The sequence below is a fragment of the Halyomorpha halys genome, unplaced genomic scaffold, assembly GCF_000696795.3.
Source record: "Halyomorpha halys isolate HHAL.00 unplaced genomic scaffold, Hhal_1.1 Scaffold40.1, whole genome shotgun sequence".
Lineage (NCBI taxonomy): Eukaryota > Metazoa > Arthropoda > Insecta > Hemiptera > Pentatomidae > Halyomorpha > Halyomorpha halys.
The window spans coordinates 268,437-288,182 of record NW_027106400.1 but is presented as its reverse complement, the minus strand read 5'-3'; the positions used below and the strand labels follow the sequence as shown (position 1 = coordinate 288,182).

The window sequence follows — 19,746 nt, the reverse complement described above, 5'->3', positions numbered from 1 at the left end:
ATTATATTTCATTAAGATTGCTGTTTTTCAAAGTCTTCAATTTATTTGTATTTCAACACCCAATAATAGTTATATTGTATTATAGGTGTTGAAAATAAAAATAAATCTTTAATTCTGTCGAGTGTTAAGTATACTTTAGTATTTTTTCACATGACTTTTTCAGTGGCATGATGTGGTACTGGGGGAGTAGATAGATTTATAAGAACACCTGTGGGTTTTGCACTATCGATTTTATTAGATTAATGAAAAAAATTTTAATCTGTTTATTGTCAAAACAATCTAGAATTATTAAGTATGAAATTTGTACATGAGATATGTATAATAATGTATTGTTTCTATTACCTCATTATGCATTATATGGTAACTTTGACATGCTGAAGGCTGAACATAAAATTATTTTGGCCCAATTATGTATACTTATGATTGGGATAAAAGACTGTTGAAAAGTGTTAAAAGTCAGTTTTTAAGGTCCCCCCCTCTTTTTTTTTTTTTTTTTAATTTAAATTATTCTTTTTTTAATCAATTTGGTTTTTAAAATTTCCCATTTTTAGCACTTTTGCTTTAAAATTTATATTTTTCATTAAATGTATTCCTATTTGTATTAGTTTTCTTATTATATGCAATGTGATTGAGGTAAACCTACATTTTTAAGACTGAGGTTGGGCCATGTTCTTTGTATTAAGTTTTATTTACATGGAAATGTTTCAGGTATCATATTTTGTTCATTTTTTTAAGAAAAAAAAAAAAAGATGAGATTTGTGTTTATAACTATCTATACATTATAATATAGCCTATAATAATATTGGCCGTTGTTTTATTTCACTCTCATTTATCCTCAAGTTGCATGTCGGTTGTTCAAGTTCTGCTCTGCAGATCATTCACATACCACGACTGACTTGGAATTCTCATACAAAACTGAAAAGCTCTTTGATTTCAACTATTACATTTACTCGACAAACAGCCTGAACTTTCAATCCATTACAAAAGACTGATCTACATGACTATAATTAGGCTACGGAGTTAAGCTATGGGGCTGCACTAAACCATTGAATTTCTGTCATATCCAATTCTTCATAAAATCCTTAATGCTGTTTACTTATATCAGGAATCAAGTCATCTATCAGGACCTCAATCTTCTATATGTTGCCTATTTGGCTAGAATCAGATACCAACCCTTCCATGATAAACTTCCCAACAACTCAAATTCACTTATTTATAACCTGGCTTCTCCTTTATTACCTGATAATCCTCCTAGGCGGCTGAAAAGAAGTTGGCCTCAAGATCTTCTCCTCTAGGAATGTTATTGGAGTTCTATCAATGGGTAGATTCTTCACATCTCTGTATAATGCTATTTTATAACTAACAACCAATTTACTGGTTGTATATATTTTAGTACAGTTGTACATTTATTTACCAATAAATAAATTAATTTTAAAAAAAAATCTCTTTTCTTTTTTTTAATATTTTGAGAAAGCAGCATTCACTTATGGCTCCCTTACACTTTGGGAACCACTGCATTAGATATAAATCTTAATTGTAATATACATGAAGTATAAGGGATATTAGGGTGTGTATCCATAAAAACAATATATCATTATCGAGAATGTTTCTTCAACACATAGAATTGGTGAAACTACTTTATCCTGTAGAAGCAACATTTTACTTAATAGGTAATTATTTTTCTCCACCAGAAAATATTCCTTCATTTTTGCAGATAAGATATTAAATTCAGCTTCGCAATTCTAAAAAAAATTTATTTCTGGGCCAAAGTTTTGAGCAAATCAATCATCTTCATAAATTCTCCATTTTTTTATGTGGTTTCCTTGGATCATAAATAACAGTATGCAATACAAAATAGAGCAGAAGTTTCCAAACTTTTTTTATCACAGGTAGCCTATTTAGGCTAAAAATATCTATATTTTATAATAGCTATATATAACACTTGCATTGCTAAAAACTATAATAATGTCGCCAAAATTATCTTTATAGCGGTTGATTATTTAGGAAAATAAGAAAAAGCAGTGCAGAGTTTTATTTTTATTTAATTTGTTTGTAATATTTTGAAAAAGTGGCATTCACTTGCAGCTGAGATCAACTTTATGAATTGCTGAAATAGAGTTCAAATTACTTTTTTGGGTTCCAAACCCCAAATTATTTACCCCCCAGATGGGGGAAAAGATCTTAGTCACCGAACTTAGATGGAATGCCAAATGTTTCCGAAAACAGACGAATGCGACCGAACCGTGGTGACTTAATCAATCTGAATTCAGAAATTTCACGACGTTTTCTAATTTTAAACACTTGTTCAATGTTGCTCAATTCAACTAATTTAAGTTTCCTCTTCCCGTTGCTAAAATTGAAAAATGGCTTATTATTAGATTATAAATAAAGATTATGAAAAATATCTAATGAGAAAAGTAGGATTAATTTCATTTTTCACCAGTTTGGATTCCGAATATCTCACTCCATTATTTAGCTATGTCATCGTTTGGTAGACGTTGTCTTGTCTCCTTTGGTGCGCGAGAGTCTTTTTCGATGTAGAACAGGCTTTTGATCGAGTCTGGCACCCGGGACTGCTTTGCAAACTCCGTAAATTCATACCTCTTATATTCTTTATCATCATTCGTTCCTTTCTCACTGATAGACTATTCAAAGCAAACCACAATGGTTCCTATTAATCTTGGCGAGACCTAATACCTGGCAGATATTTCATAAGGGCCACAAAGTTTTTGCCTCATTTTGAAAAGTTTTTGAACTTGGAAATTTAAAATTTTTTTCATTGCACGATACGAGCCAGTAGGAGGGGGCATGGCCCTCACCCCTGAAACCCATGCCCTTACAGTGGAACAGTATTTAACATGTTTCATAAACTGATCATAAAATTCCTGGAGTTTTCTGTAGGATACCAGACGGTTCAATAGTTCCAGAGATGTCTGGTTGAAAAGGTTTTTTTTTTTTAAATACCTCCTTTCCTTAATCCTTCACGCATTTCCCTACCACGTTTAAAGGAAAAAAAGGAGCTCCTCTGCAATCAAATTGGCTTAAAGGTGACCCTTATCACTTAGATTAATTAAAGGCTTCCTTTATAGAGGAACGTTCAAGGGGTAATAAAGGAACATCTCTGCATACTACCTAAAGTATAACTTAATAAAGGGGAAAATAAAGGAATCCTTTATATATTATCTGAGAACCAATCAAAATCGCCAATGGAAGAGTGTGAATAACCTTCCCGCTTCGGTTACAAATTTGTTTATAAACTACTCACCAATGTTTAATTTTATATAGCTCAATATTTTTAGTTTAATATGAGCGAAAGAATAATAAAAAGGCGGTCAGCAGCATTTTCCAATTTTGAAAAAGAATTTATAAAGTCGCTAATAAGTTGCTATTAACATATTTTGGATAATAGGAACAATGATAGCGTTAGTGTAAAACATAAGTCAAAAGCTAGGAGAAAAATAACACACCGATATAATTCAGCTCCTGGGCATTACCAAGTAAGTACACTGATTTATTTGCGTTATTATTTTTTAAATCTCTGGTTAAATTAAATTGAAATCTTAAGTAAACTTAGATTCTTTTAGTTTCATTGTACTATTCACTTTGAAAAGAATGTTAAAACAAGTCAATTATAAGTATATATATTTAGTTTCAACACAATGTGTGCCCACTCATGAAGACTCCTGGACCTAAGAAAGCATCTGAAGTATTTTATCAAAATGACTGCAGGTGAAAGATAGAGAAGAAAACTGTCCCAGCAAGTACAAAACTGACATATTTATATTCATGTGAAAAACATGAATATAAATTATATAGATATAATAAAAAAATTACTGTTACAATAATGTTAAAGAACAAAGTGAAAATTAGAAAAATAAGTTAATAATAATGTTATAAGCAAGGTCAAATCCTGAACAATAGCATAACAACAGGAGTAGAGGGGAGGTTTCAAAAGTGATCTAAGTTAGGGTAAGAGTCCAGCCAGTGTGATAGTGGAAATAAAATACTTAAGTAGTGTATAATATAAAACATTTATTTTTTGACAAAGTAATCTCTTATGTATAAAAAAAAGTAAAATAACTATGTAATTACTGATAAATAAAAATTTCAATAATGTATTAAAGAAGCAATATGTATAATAAAAAAAAAAAAAATGACTATTTTATAAGATGGTGAATTATTTCAGATGGTTCATTCTGAAGATGGAGTAGCTCTAAAACTTTTATAAAGAAGTTTATTTGGGGTATTATTAGCTACCTTACTTCAACTTGTTTGAAATTGTCTATCTTCATGTGCCTTTTGTTTTTCCTATTATTTCAGGATTTATTCATTTATTATGTACTGAGCTTTACATTTTTAAATTTTTTTTATCAATTAATGACAAAATTTTAATCAGAAATTGAACTAAAATGATAGAAAAAATACTAGAAGATATTGAATGCCCCTGAAGATGGACAGACCGTTCGAAACAACGGAAGTATAAGCACACTGTTTTAAAATTAACAAATAAAAAAATTGAAGTAAGTGGGCAAATAATTCCGAAAATAAATAAAAAAGTATAGAAGTAGTTTGGTGTGATGTTATAACTGGCAACAATAGTCGAGCTTTTTCTCACATTTTGTATACATTTGTGTATCTTGGATCGTTCATAACCCAAGGCAATGTTGTAGACTCTGAAATTAAACAAAGAGTCCTATGTGCCAACCACTGTTATTATTAGCCTCAGTCCCTGTTTTAGGAGCCATACCTTGTCTAAGGACGCCAAGATTTATTTGTATAGAACAATTATTCAGCCAATTCTTCTCTATGGCTCGGAAACGTGGACTATGGTCGGATGGCTGAGAGTGATCTGCCAAGGAAAATATTGACCAAGGTACTACATGGAGCAAGACGTAGAGGAAGACCATGGCTTCGATGGAGTGATAGTGTGAGTGGTGATGCCAGGACCATGATGGGAGTGGAACTGGATGGCGGCCGCACAAGATCGTAATGATTGGTGGAGGCTGATGCAGGAGGCCAGGACTTAACATTGAGTTGTGGAGCCGAAATAATAATAATAATGATAGAAAAAACAAAAGAAGATATTGAATGCCCCTGAAGATGGATAGACTGTCCGAAATAACAGAAGTATTAGCACACTATTGTAAAATTAACAAATAAAAATATTAAAGTAAGAAGGCTAATAATTCTGAAAATAAATAAAAAAGTATAGAAGTAGTTTGGTGTGATGTTATAACTGACATCAATAGTTGAGCTTTTTCTTACTTTTTATATACATAGGTGGACATGTTGGAGTGACACTTGAAAACTAATACCTTCCGAACACTTAAAAACAAATAACTTTGAATGTATTAATTATGATGTGATGGGGTTGCAGTCAGTGAGGAACACAAATAAGTAAAAAATCATTTATTAGTGCCCACATTTTGGCCAGAATTTCAAGCCTTCATCTGGGCTAAGAACAAAAAACAAGATAACAACCAATGAATAAAAAGATACACTGAATGATTAGGGAATAAGAAAATAACTAACATTATGGATGTATAAATAATGTTGAAAGACATGGATAGCCTTCTAGATTATTTCCCACTTCTTTCATTACTTTCTTTTTAATAATTTTCATGTTGTACATATATTTACTAACTAGATTTTCATATGGATTTTTTTTATTCATTCTTTCTCTTTACTTTATTTAATGTTATTCATTCAAATTATTCATGTCTTTCAACACTATTTATGTATAAATAATGTTAGTTCTTTTCTAATCACTCTGTATATTCTTTTATTTATTGGTTCTTATCTTAGCCCTGATGAAGTCTTGAATTTCTGGCCGAAATGTTGGAACTAATAAATAAGTTTTTATTTATTTGCGTTCTTACCGACTACATTCCCTATCGTCTTCTCCCTATATATATTATCCTTGGTCAACAATCTACTCATCATTAATTATGATATGATAATATGTGTTTTAATTTCACCATTTTTTAGAGAACAGAAAAACAGTTGAAGAAATACTGGGATAATCTCAAAACAGAAAGGAAAAGGGAGTTAAGTGCTAGGAAGAAGGTCTTGGGCTCGCCTGGGGAACCTCCTTCAAAAATTTTAAAGGAAGGTGATAGTACAGACAAACTATTTCAAGACAGTTTTTCGACTGAAAGCGAAGATGCAGAAGATAGTGTCAACCTTACCTTGCCTGAAAAAAACGAAGATCCCCTCTTTGTAATTTCTGACCAAGGCACTCTTCAACCTCTGCTTGTAGATATACAGTATAAGAGGAAGAATGAGGATAAATCAGGCAAATCAAATTATACTACAATGATTAAAAAATATCTGAATGACAGTAGTAACAGAATGACTTTTCCAGTTCCTTAAAAAATAAAATAGGTATTTTCCGCCTTTCAACCACAGTGCAGCATGCTCCATAGTATCTTAAACAATTCAAGCTTCTTGTAGTCATTAGGTACAATTTTTATGTTGATAAAACTGGTTGTCAAATTGACAACCTTCAAACTAGGTTGAATTGAACAATCTGACACTCCCTTGTTTCAACAATTTAGCCCTATCCTAATCCTAATCCCCTTGCACAATCGCTCCCCGGAGGTTGAAACGGCAGTGGCCCATAGACCTATTGTAGATAATTATATTGGAGTTCTGGCAATGGTGGGATTCTCTCTATTAGTCATTCTGTTATTACTCCTCATTAAAGAAATATCATTGTTAAGCTTTTATTTACAATATCTTAATCCTAATGAGGTTTTAATAGCTTGTATTAATTAAAATACTAACGTGTTTTCAGACGTTCTAATAAATCATTTAGAAGAAAGTTTATCCCCAGTAATCGAGGAAGGAACAACTGTTAAGTCATGTAGAAGTAATAATGTGGATAAATCAGGCAAGTAAAATTAATCCCCAATAATTTAAGAAAAATCATTATAGCGGTGATTTTCAAATGGAAAATTTTCAAGTCCTAATTCCTGACAAAAAACTTATTTTTAAAAACGAAAAAAAATCTGAATCTTCTTAGGTTTTCTCTTAGCTAAAACTGATGCCTAGCACAACTTGAGCACAATTTTCTGTTCTCATTATTAACACTATACAGTCTGCACAGATTTAGTTCTAACTTTACTAAGCAACCAGATTTTTTTTCAAATAAAAAAGTCCATGGCCGTCAAAAACCTGAATTCAAATTGGCAAAATCAGGCTTTAACATAGCTTCCTTTGTTATAGAAATATCATTGTCACATGACACCAACATGTTGTCACCAGCTGTTAGAGCATGTCTTGAGCACGACACCAAGGTGTTGTCATAAAAACTAATGTTTGGTTTGCATGTGACAACATGTTGGTGTCACCGAACATGAAAGTGCTTAGGACAAAAAGAAGCCATGAGAATGAAGCCCTAAACAATCTAGGCAATGGCTAAATGAACTTCAGAAAATCATATAAATTACAGTCCAATTATTAATTTTAGGATTTCAATACATTACCTTTCTCGGTGATTGATTAACTCTCTTCTTGCTTCAATCTTTTATTTTTATCAATTTTACATTAATAAAATATCCCAGTTGCTAACTATAAATGTGTTATGGTAATAGTTAAAAAAAATTACAAACAAAAAAGTGATATTTAAAAAAAAAATTAAAGGATATTAATGAAAAAAATCTAAGAAAAATAAAACAATGAAAAAGTATACAAAATTATCATTAGTAAATAATCTAATTGAAAAGAAGATACAATTTGGCAATTTTCGAAGATAATTAATAAACTTTTAATGTAACTATTTCGATATTGCAAAACACTGTTTTAAATGATAAAATATAGTAAAAGTATATATAGGAAGATGGTCAGGGTTGCGGACACAAGTGAAACAAAAATAGTTTACAACTATTTTCTAGTAGTTTTTTTTTTTTTTTCAAAATAGTTGTAAACTATTTTTGTTTCACTTGTGACCGCAACCCTGATTATCTTCCTATATATCAATTTTTACGGTCAACTATATATACATATATATAGTAAAAGTATTTTTAAAATTAGTACCTGAAGATAGACGGACAGTTCGAAACGTCGAAGCAATGTTTTATTAATGTAAAATTGATAAATTGCAGGATTCGAAGAAGTAGCAGCTAAACTAGGGCACAGGGTTTATGAAAATAAGACTGTGTACATGAAAAGTTCAAGAAGCTAAAGGATAGTGAAAGGTGAACTTTCAGAGATTACTGTTCAGTTCTGTAAACCAGTTTAAGTACCTGGGAAGCCTGGTTACAGATGACTACAAAGTAGAGAGTGAAATAGAGGCCAGGACAGCAGTTGGATATAGATGCTATTTCTCACTGCAGAAAATGTTTAAGTTTAGAGCACTCTCTAAAAGGATGAAAGTGGTCATCTATAAAACCATTGTAAGGCCAATGGTTGTGTAAGGGTGTGAAACAAGGCTTTTGACAAGGAAATCAGAATGGATGATCTACTTCTTGGATATGGGGAGAAGTTTCAGAGAATGGGATTTGGAGAAGAAGAAGGAATGGGAGCTGATGGAACTGTTTTGGGAACCCAACATTGTGGCATTAGTGAAAAAAAGCCTATAGGAGAGAATGCCCAATAAAAGAATATCTAAGAAGATGCTCAATGGAAAACTGAATGGCAAGTGAAGAAGAGGACATTCCTGAATCAGATGGCCGGATGATGTGGAGGGAGGATGATCTGAGGTGGCTGAATGTTCGAAGTTGGAGATAGAGAGCTAGAATTGTGGGGAAGGCCTGGGTTCTTGTAGGACCATAGTGCTATGATAGTAAGGTTCAAGTAGGAAGTCTAATCAATCACTCAAATGAAAAAAAACAAAAAACATTTTATTCTATTGGGACCTGAAAATAGCCTGTTCGAGAATCAATCACAGAGCTTTTTTCTCTTAATAAGGTTTACTAACTTGTATTATTTATAATAAATATATGTTTTCAGATATTATAATCGATGAATTTGAAGATAGGCTATCTCCAATAGAAGGGGATGAAACTGCTCTGCCTGGCCATATAAATCCAATACTGGAAAGAACAGGAGGACTTCGAAGGGAGATGGTTGCAAGGGCGTTGAGGGTCGAAGCCCTAATAAAGCATGATGAGGCCATTCATTCCTTCTTACTAGAGGAAGCGAAATACAAGGCTCTGGCTGCCCAAGAAATATATGAAGAAAAACGATTGTTCAGGCAGAAAGCTGAAATAGAACTTCAAATAAAAAAATTTGAGCTGGAGGAACTTATTAAAAAATATCAAAATCAAGTGTGATAATTATGATATTACTCATTATCAGAGTGGTAAGAATCACTGAAATCATTCAGGAAAACTATCCGATAGTTCAGCAGATTTTTGAGAGATTTAAGGAGTATGTAATTATCTGAAAAATCCAGGTGAAATGAATAAAAATGTTTGCTATTACTGACAAGAGATGGAGTATGCGCTCCTTAAAGAAAAAAAAGACATTAGCAGCAGAGCCCTCTATGTAAGGTTATATTTTCCTCCCTTTTAAGGTTCGGAAGACAGATATAAAATGATTTAATTGCTTCATTAATACTTGCAAACCATAAACAAACAGCATAGGTTGGGTAGAAAGAAATTAGTTAAAACATATTAAAGTTTTTATTTTATGAATTCCCCTGAAAAAGTAATTACAAAAACAAAAATTCATTGGTGTTCTTTTTTTTTTTTTTTTTTTTTTATAAAGAACTATTTGCACTATTTCTGGTTCAATTGTAATTTTTGTCTATTGACTGTAATACCTAAATGGCTCCTATGATTTTGATATATCCTTAAGTTTTATCCTTAAAAACCGTTAAATTATTATAAATCCAGCAGAAACAGCAAGAAAAAAAGTCATGAAGAAAAGAAAAATTCATAAATTAATATTTATTATAATTATTTTCGAATTAGAAAACTTCATTTATGCTTAACCAAAAAGAAAACATTTTAGGAAAAATTATTTGTAAGGTTATTTATAAGGCAATGAAATTCCTTTTAAAAAAATCCTAAATTAGACCATTATTAACAGATGTTTAGCATGTTAGACAATATATCAATGTTTTTTCGTTTTCTTTTCCCCCAAAAATGATACATAATTACAATTGATGATCAAATGAGTGTGGTGGGAGTGTATTTTATATCCATCTCATAATAACTTTCCAAGATATCTTATACCTATTTTTGTTTTCATATGCTGTGTTGAAATTTTTCCAGCTACAAATATTCCTTTATTGTTTTTGTCTTTTAATTATATAGTTTCTTCCAACGTTTAGGGGTATTCTCCCAGACTCAGGTTATTCTGTAAAACAGCACAACTTAACTAAATAAACATTGAAAATCTTTATTATTGATTAATTTATCAAATATCTATAAAATTAATCATTTAACAATGATAATACCTGTTTTTTAAAAAATCAGTTACTATTATTGTTTTTTAAAATATTCTAAAATGGGCACAAACCATCCCCCATTTTCATAATATTGTTCTGTTCAGAAAATAATGTTGAATACTGAATTACATCTCAGCAAAAAGGAGTTTCCCAAATAAAGCAAGAAAATATATATTGTATTATTCAAAAATTATTTAAAATAAAATAAAAGGAATTTTTAATAGTTTTAACTTATTCTCATATCTAAACTTTAGTTTTGAAGATGACAAGGTCTAATAAAAATATTGAATATTAAATAGTTATGATAATTTTTATTTTATCATATATAACATTATAGACTCTTAATCTCAGGGTGGGTTTCTAGGCAATCAGAAAAGACACTTAGCTTTAAATAACACTTTTACAAGTATACTTAAAATTCTATGTTGTACAAGATTAACCAATTTATGCTCTTCTATGATGACTGATGGTTTTTGATGACTTCTATTTCACAAACTAACACTGTCTTTAAACAAAGCCTTGGTCCTCTAAAAGTTTTCAACTCACTTCTCAACCACCGAAGTATACTTTTTGGCGATCCAAACAAAGAGTCCCTCATTCTTCTTGGGTGACTCTTGGATGTCTTCTTTTTCAAGATGTCTACCCTTGAGCTAGACAAGAGATGATGAGGACATCCTGCATCCAGAAAACATTCTCTGTCCGCGCCTAAGCAACGAATTCCCCAAAACCAAGTTTTCTTCCTTCTCCTTCTCTAGGCGTTCGTTCTCAACATCAATTGTAGCACTACGGTTTTGAGTTTTTTCTTATGATTTCCTTTATGAATAATTTTCTTTAATACTTATTCTTAACTTTTCTATTTTTTCTTAAATTTGCTTTAACTACAATTATGTTGGGAAGTTAAATAAAGTTTTTAAAATATTTGAATCGCTCAACATGGCCGCGATTCAACGGATTTTTGGAAGGACACGTGCTGTCATCTTGGTTTTGAACGATATCTTTTGTAGCTGCATATTTTACTGATGAAAATTGGTTAACTTGCTTTTAGGTTTAATACTTCAAATAAACAACACTGAAATGATAGATAATATAAAACATATTAAAATATTACAATATATATATATTTTTTTTTTTTGGGTTGCTCTACAGACCTTGTAGATCTTTGGCCGCCCAAACAGCCTTCTCCATGATTGCCTGTCATGGGTTACTGCTTTCCAGTTTTCTGAAAGCTTTATCCCATCTTGGTTGTATCTATCTATTTTTGGCCTCCCACAAGGTCTCTTGCCAACTATACTGGCATTCATTGTTGTGTAGAGGTGTCCTCATAGATCGCTTCGATCCACATGTTCCGCCCATTTTAACCTTCTTGCCTTCATATCATGAGATATTGACCTACCAGTCTCTGCAAGCAGTTCATTTTCAGCTCTTCTCCAAGTGTTAGAGCTCTGATCTCAGATTGCTCCTGTAATTGCACGGAGGACTTTCCATTTGAATCTCTTGATTTTGCTTTCTAGGGTACCTCTGGAGCCCAAGTCTTGCAGTCGTTTATCATAGCATTGGACACTCTTAGCTTCATATTTTTAGAGATTTTTTGGGGTTTCAGTATGCTTGGCAAAGAGAAGAAGGCTCTGTTGGCTCTTGTTATAAGCTGGTCTAACTCAGTCCGTTGATAATTTATTGAGGCTATTGTGGAGCTGAGGTATTTGAAACTATCTACTTTTAGAAACGATTAGCCATCTATGCAGACCATGTCGTTAGTGTGGATTTTCTGGCTTACAATCATATACATTCTTTTATCTTTTACCTGCAAGCCGATTTCCTGTGCATTTCTTATTTGTTTAACTGCACCTACCTCTTCGATGCCATTCAATAAAGTGTACTAATATTATTTTGGTGGAAAAATAAGAAAAAAAATTCTCTTGTCTTTGAATTTACTACTGAAACAGAAAAGTATTTCAATAAAGAAGTGAATCCAGACAGTGCATATAGTTCTTTGTAAAAAAAAAAAAAAAAAAATGGAATGGGAAGACAGCCGGAAAAAAAGTTATTTATTATCAAGAAAATGAGTAGCTTTCCAGTCAAAAGATCAATTGCTGGACATGGAAAATTTAGCTCTTAACTGTAAGTATATAAATTATCATCTATTATCCCATTTTTGTTTATTCCTAAACAAAATTACAAAATTAATAGACATCTCTGATTTTAGATAGAGTACATTGTGGTTAAGGAAATAGCATGAGCAATATAAAATACAGCCCAGGTACGTCGCAAATTAAAAATTAATAACTAAATTGCTGGATTATATCAAATATTTAAGATTTTAACTAAATAATCTTATTACAGACATATTAATGGATATGTCAAAATTTGGTAACTTGATGAAATTCAATCTATCAACAAATTTATGAGTGTTATAATTTGAGGTAATTGAATTGTGAATATTTATTGTATGTTTTTGGATTTCTATCAATTATATCATGGAAAAATGTTATCAAAATTTTAGCTATGTAAATTTTTATGTAAAGTATATAAGGAATTTTTAATTATAGTGATACAGCATTATCTTTTTAAAACGGTTGATATTTAGAAAAATTATTTAAATAAAACTTATGAAGAAGATGGTCAGGGGTGCGGTCACAAGAATACAAAAATAGTCGACCTCTATTTATTTACCATTTCGCCCCACTTTGTAGAGCTTCACAAAGGCTAAAAAGATACAAAAAACAACTAAAAATATTTGGACATAATAGGATAAAATACAAAAACTAAATTAAGGTAGGGTTTGGTTTTTTTTTTTTAATTTAATTTATTTACTGGTATTTACAACTGTCTAAGTAACGGATCTGTTCGATAGGAATAAGTGGGGTATTATTAAAGGATACTATAGGGCAAGAGGTCATGGGTTTATATATTAAAATATATAAAACTAGTAAATTTGCTGTTAGTTATAAAAGGACATGATATAAACATGTGAAGAATCTACCCATTGATAGAACTCCTATAACATTTCTAGAGGAGAAGATCTCGAGGCCATCTTCTTTTCAGATGCCTAGGAGGATTATTAGGTAATGAAGGAGAAGCCAGGTTAGAAACAAGTGGATTTGGGTGGTTGGGAAATTTATAATGGAAGTAATGATATCTGGTTCTGGCCAAATCAACAAACTTATAGGACATTGAGGTCCTGATGGATGACTTGATTTGTGATCATTAAGGAGCATTAAGGGTTTTACAAAGGATTTTGGACTGTAAGGATTGGATTTAGGAAGAATTTGATGGTTTAGTGGATGCCCAAAGCTCAACTCCGTATGTCCAGATATGCCTTATAATAGGCATTTAGATCAGTCTTTTGTAATGGATTGGCAATTTAGACCGTTTGTCTAGAAAATGTTGTAATAGTCAGAATCGACGAGCAGTTTCTTATCTTTTTAGTCTTGTATGAGGATTCCATGTCAGTCATTTGTCGAGATTTAGTCCTAAGTAACGAATCTGTTCGACAGGATTAAGTGGGGTATTATTAAAGGATACTATAGGGCAAGAGGTCATGGGTTTAAGATGAAGGGTAAATGTGATTTGGTGGGATTCATTGGAATTAAATTTAATCCTCCAGTTTTGGCACCATTCTTCAAGGGTGGTGATGTGGGATTGGAGGGTTTGTGATACAATGTAAGGATCATTGTTCACTGACACATAGTGTTATAATGGGTTGGGATGTCAGCTGTGAAAACTGTATAAAGGATATATATTATACATCCCAATATAGTTTCATACCAAGGATACTACTCTGTGGTACACCAGTAGACTGACGGAATAAGGATGAATAAGGGCTGTTGTGATTTATTTGAAACAATCTGTCGGAGAGATAAGAATGGATAATGAGGAAGTATGTAGGGGGTAGGAATTTACGGATCTTGTATAACAGTTCTAAGGTAGGATTAAAATTATATAAATATAAGTGAAAACAAAATATTATACAAATGAAAGAAAAGAAGAAATAAAATAGAATATAAATATATATTTATACTATTTTATTTCTTATTTTCTTTCATTTGTATATTATTTTGTTTTCATTTATATTTACATAATTTTAACCCTACCTTAATTTAGCTTTTGTATTTTATCCTATTATGTTAAGATAGTTTTAGTTGTTTTTTGTATTATTTTTTTTTTAGCCCTGATGAAGCTCTATAAAGTGGGCCAAATGTTGGCAAATAAATAGTTGTTAACTATTTTTGTTTTCTTGTGACCGCACCCTTTACCATCTTCTTCATAATTTGAATTGAAATGGTAAATTATTTATATATATCAGTTATATAAAACATTTTAATATTGTTGACAACGTTTATATTTATGATTCTAGGAATTAGATTTGAAAAAATGGATCAATAACGTCATCTAAATAATTAATAAAGGACAATTGGAGTTTTAAGGGTTTCTAATTTTCTTGGGAATTACTATTTATAAGAGATTGTAACCCTTAGGTAATTGTGAAATCTATTATTTGTTGATTTTATTTTTAGAAGAAATGTTCTTTTTTTTTTATAGAAGTTTTAAAGATATTATAAATTACTAACTTCATTCAAACATTCAATAATAAAGAAAGATTATTAGTTAACCATATGAGATGACTTTTGGAAGTAGAAAGCTGATTCTACAATTGGACTCAACTCTGCAAAGTGGGGTGAAACCTAGGTTACTAATAAATAGTTTTTTCTACTATTTTTGTACCATTTTTGACCAAGGCTTGGACTATCTTGCTACAATTTAATGATATAACATACTACTAATTTAGTGAGTGTTAATGATTTTATTTATTTATTTTAAGGATTAAACTAAATTTTCTGTAATTTCTTCTTATTTCATTTTGCAGTCTTCATCTTGAAGTTGAGTGTCACACTAAAGTATATTGTGCAAGTTGAGGCTCTAGAAGGTTATTATATTCTCAGAAGCAATTTATTGAGACAAATGTTCATGAGGAATTTTGTAAAACCAAGTTATGATGTAAGAACAATGATTTGAATTTGTGAAAAAATATTTAATAGTTATCATAATAATATTCTTTATTTATTTTACAATAAGCCCTATCCAAATAATATTATATAAAATAAAAATTGGGATTTACTGCCTTAGAGAAGGAAGAAAAAAAAAATCAACAAATAAAAATCATGAAATATTTTTAAGTCATGATGTAATCTCTAATAATAATAAATTGAAAAATAAAATGAAGTGTTTATTATTAAAATAAAAGAACAAATAATGTTAAAGTCGATATTTAAAAATTTTAAATCAATATTAAGAACATCCATTAACACAAGAACAAAGGATAAAATAATTTATATATTGAATGTGTAAAAAATAAAATCTTCTATTACAAACAGCTTTATTATTTTTGTTATTTTATTTAAGTATGATTAAGGAAAAAAAAAATTGGATCACATTAAACTCACATTGTACTAAAATAAAATATATGAAAATAAAATTTGTTATTAATTTTGTCTGTAACAATTTTATTTTATATATATATTTAAACATTTTGGCATTTTTTTTTTTAATTTTGTCTTGTTGTACACTCATCATATTATTACAAATCTTTGATCTTATAACCTCTACCTCATGAAAGTATCAGTTGTCATTTTTTCTAAGGGATGGAGGGACATGTCAGACCTGTGTAATTTGAAAACCTAAAAACATACTTCAAATTGCAAATAATCTAATAAATTTTATTCTTAGAGTTTATTTAACCGTAGTCACAATAAGATTGTTCTGTGCAAACAACTGAAGGCGTTAATACGTAAGAACCCTCCTTTATTTAAAATTTTAATTAGCGCTTTGGTGGGTTGTGGTATAACCGCTTGCTCCCTCTCGCTACAGAGGCATTAGCCATTATTACAACAATATGTCGTTTATTAAGGTTTTTCGCCATCTATCCCTATACCTGTTCAGGTAGGAACCTTTCGAGGAACCTTTTACTGCACCCCTGGATATATACACATCTGTGTTTAGTTTGCCACATTCTCTTATTATATCTACCAATATTTAAGTGTTACAACAAAAATGACAGTTTTTGAGGAAGGATCAGAATACAATTAAGCAGGTGCAGGACCTTCCTGGACATGTCAAAATTTCTCACCCCCTCTCGGGCCTGGGAGGGATGCCTACCTAGGGAGCGTTCTGTCACCTATGGCCAATGAGGAATTAGATTCAAAAATAAGATAACCCAAAAAGGAAGTGGGAGAAAAGGGACAGGATAACTAGACCAGGGAAAAGGGCAGTGAAGAGGAAGACTTAGACGAGAGAGGACCAGGCTTGAGAGAGCAGCAGTAGAAACAAGAGCGAAGATGCACTTCGACCAGACGAAGTCGTGAGAAGGGCCACGAGACATGGATATCCCTTATGAACAAGACGACACCTACGGAACTACATCCCACGGCATGAATCATTCAAATAAGCAATAATGTAATAATCATATTTTATGGCAACCATTTATCTGAATCATTTTAATCATAGTAATAAATTGTACATAAATACTTAGTCTCTTTATGTAGTTTGTATACTATTATATAACCCAATATACCACCCCTTATTATATTATATAATTAATAGTAACTATATTTTTTAAATATAAAGGTATTTAATTAGTAGACTGGTAAACACACAAAAAGCCTTTGGAAAAGAATCCAATTTTGATAATAGTTTTTACAGGACTCAATATAAATTAATTAATTAACTTATTTTTGGGTAATTGCCTTCAGCGATTATCCTAGCATCTGGACTAAATCTCAAGACAGAACATAGCAGAAAATGAAGACTGTTCTATATTAAATTCCATATCGGTCCATTTTCCACCAAAATCTGATTGACTACTTTATATAAATAAAATGTTTTGAATTTTAAAGTGTTTTGATTTCACATAGTTTTTTATTCTATAATTCGTTGCAAAAACTTTAGGTGTAGATTGGCGCATTAGTAGAATTTTTGCTGTGGTGGTGTTAATAAGTGAGTACCAAAAAGAGTTTCTTTTTTTTTTTTTTTTTTTCCGGCCAAGACTCCCATTGGAGTCCTATACTGCCTAACCATGGTTGGGGGTCAAAGTTCTTCATTTTGTGGGACCGCCACGCAATGAAAAAAGTCAACGTCCCAGGCCGGATTCAAACCGGCACCGCCAATAGACATCATATTGGTAAGACTGTCTTAACCACTGAGCTAAAAAGAATTTCTATATTGTTTTATAAAGAAAATTGATAATAAATAATAATTGAACCATAAGCGTACCTGGAGGGGGCAGCTTCCCCCCCCCCCAGGAGTCAAAAAAATTATTAATTGAATAAAAAATACTTTTTTTTTCAAGCAAATACTAATTATAATAACTAATAAAGCACTGTGGCAATTATATATAATGTTCTTAAAATTTTTGTTTCATTATACTTTTCCTTGTTGAAATGTCACGACTTAATGACTACGGTCCCCCCCCCCTAGTTTTGATCCTGGTTACGTCCTTGAATTGAACCTGTTTTTGTAATAAGTAATTCACCATTTTTTACTTTCACTTACCTATATATGGAATATATAGTAAATGAAAGTATTTTTATAGTGAAAAATTTCGAATTCGAGTTTTGGACGGAAATATACTTTCTGAGTCCAGAAAACCAAATCTCGTAAGGTCTGTATGTCTGTCTGTGAACAGCCTAGCTCAAAAACGGAAAGTCGTATAAGACTGACATTAAATATTTAAGGCGAGTATATAGTCTGGGGTGTGAGAGCAACTTTTTCGATAATATCGACTGACCGATAGTGTCACTTTATAATGAAATCTGTACCGCTACAACCCATAAAGGGTCAGGGATTCAGTACTGTGTAAGGAAGTACTGTTACTAGACCAACGGTAGTACAAGGAGGTGATTTGGTCAGAATCACGCTCGACCGCCAGATTTTTACCCAATTAAGGGTACCCAATTTAAGAGGCTGGGTGGGCCCCTTAACCTTAGCCTTTCCAGACTGAAGGCTAAATGGGTCATCCCAGACTATTGGGTCTCACAGATCCTAACAGGACACGGGGGGTTTCGGGGAAAGCTGCAGAGCTTTGGAAAGAACATCGACCCCCGGTGCCCCACATGCGGAGTTCCTGAAACAGCAGAACACGTAATAGTGGATTGATCCGCCATGGAAGGACACCGAGCCAGGCTGTTGAGAAAGACCGGAATTTTCGCCCTCGCCGAGTTGGACTTTCCCTGTTTGATGGAAGAAGAGAATTATCCCTTCTTCAGGGAGTTCATTTATGGATGGAAGGAGGTGGTGGGCCCAACACATTTCACAATGGGAAGGACTTGACCGCCCAACATCGGCGAGCCACCAGAAGATGAAGCTGACCCAGACTGAGACCAGGAGGGCTGGACCAGCCTGGTAACTGCAGGAGGCACCCAGACAGATACGCACCAGAAGGGCCTACCGAACGAAGGAAGATCATTGGGAGCAGTGGCATGCGCAATCCCAGCGCGCACTACTCCACTGCTCCCGCACCCCGTATGCCAGAAATGGCAAGGGAGGGGGATAAAAAAAAAAAAAAAGAAAAGAAAAGGGTGGGCCCCAGGACAGCTCCAAGAACCCACAGGAGTTGGCTCAATGGCTACAGTATGGGTATTCATGATATTGTGTTAAATGTAAAATGTTTTACCATGTTAAATGTTAAAAGTATAGCATTGTGAGCAGTCCTATTTAAAGTCATGTTAAATGATAAATACAAACCCTTGCGGATTTTCTGAGCAACTTGTTTAGTAACCTTTCCTTCCAAAACTTCATATTATTGTTTATTTCTAAGTTTTAATTACAGTAATTTATTACAACATGCCTAAAATAAGTGTAAAAGTTTGGCTACTGATAATATTTTTAAAAAAATCCAAAACACAAGACAAAAGAGAAAAACAAAAAACAGAAACAACGAGTAAGTAACCTAACACGACAAAAAATAAAACGGTGACAACCTCAGCTGGTCTATTGCGTGACGTCATTCTCCATTTAACAGACCTAGTAACGGACTCTCAGCCATGTTACATGTTATATTGTTTTAACATGGTAAAAGAAGGAAATATTTCTCCATTTAACATAAGTTTTTCCATTTAACATGTAAAACTAAAGATCACGAATATCCCTAGTGTAACAGAAAACAATTTTCTGCCCAGCCGGATTCGAACTCGGGTCCTTGAGTTAGTAGTCAAGCGCCTTACCCCGGGGTTATCCGCGCTCCATTAATGTCACTTTAAACAATCAATTTTTTTACAATATTTTTTATTTTGGTAATTGTTCCCATCAGCTCCCCCAAAATGGCGGAAGCCCATTTTTTCCGAACGTGAGCATACTGC

General features: G+C 32.1%; 1 protein-coding gene across 1 annotated transcript; it reads left to right on the top strand.

The window, feature by feature from the left end:
- Positions 1 to 4,834: 4,834 nt before the first annotated feature.
- On the top strand, positions 4,835 to 15,776 carry LOC106687742 (uncharacterized). The gene is made up of 7 exons (XM_067044729.1): positions 4,835 to 4,927; positions 5,989 to 6,295; positions 6,797 to 6,892; positions 8,953 to 12,514; positions 12,600 to 12,653; positions 14,751 to 15,181; positions 15,261 to 15,776. Exons 1-4 carry the CDS (start codon positions 4,835 to 4,837, stop codon positions 9,273 to 9,275), a joined length of 819 nt encoding a protein of 272 aa, XP_066900830.1. The 3' UTR covers positions 9,276 to 12,514; positions 12,600 to 12,653; positions 14,751 to 15,181; positions 15,261 to 15,776.
- The last annotated feature ends 3,970 nt before the right edge of the window (positions 15,777 to 19,746 follow it).

Excerpts from the sequence above, each read along its gene's own strand:
- LOC106687742 (XM_067044729.1), top strand. The coding sequence starts at position 4,835 with ATGGCTGAGAGTGATCTGCCAAGGAAAATATTGACCAAGGTACTACAT. Across the intron at positions 4,928-5,988 it reads GGCTTCGATGGAGTGATAGT|AGAACAGAAAAACAGTTGAA; the intron begins GTGAGTGGTGAT and ends ACCATTTTTTAG. Across the intron at positions 6,893-8,952 it reads TAATAATGTGGATAAATCAG|ATATTATAATCGATGAATTT; the intron begins GCAAGTAAAATT and ends ATATGTTTTCAG.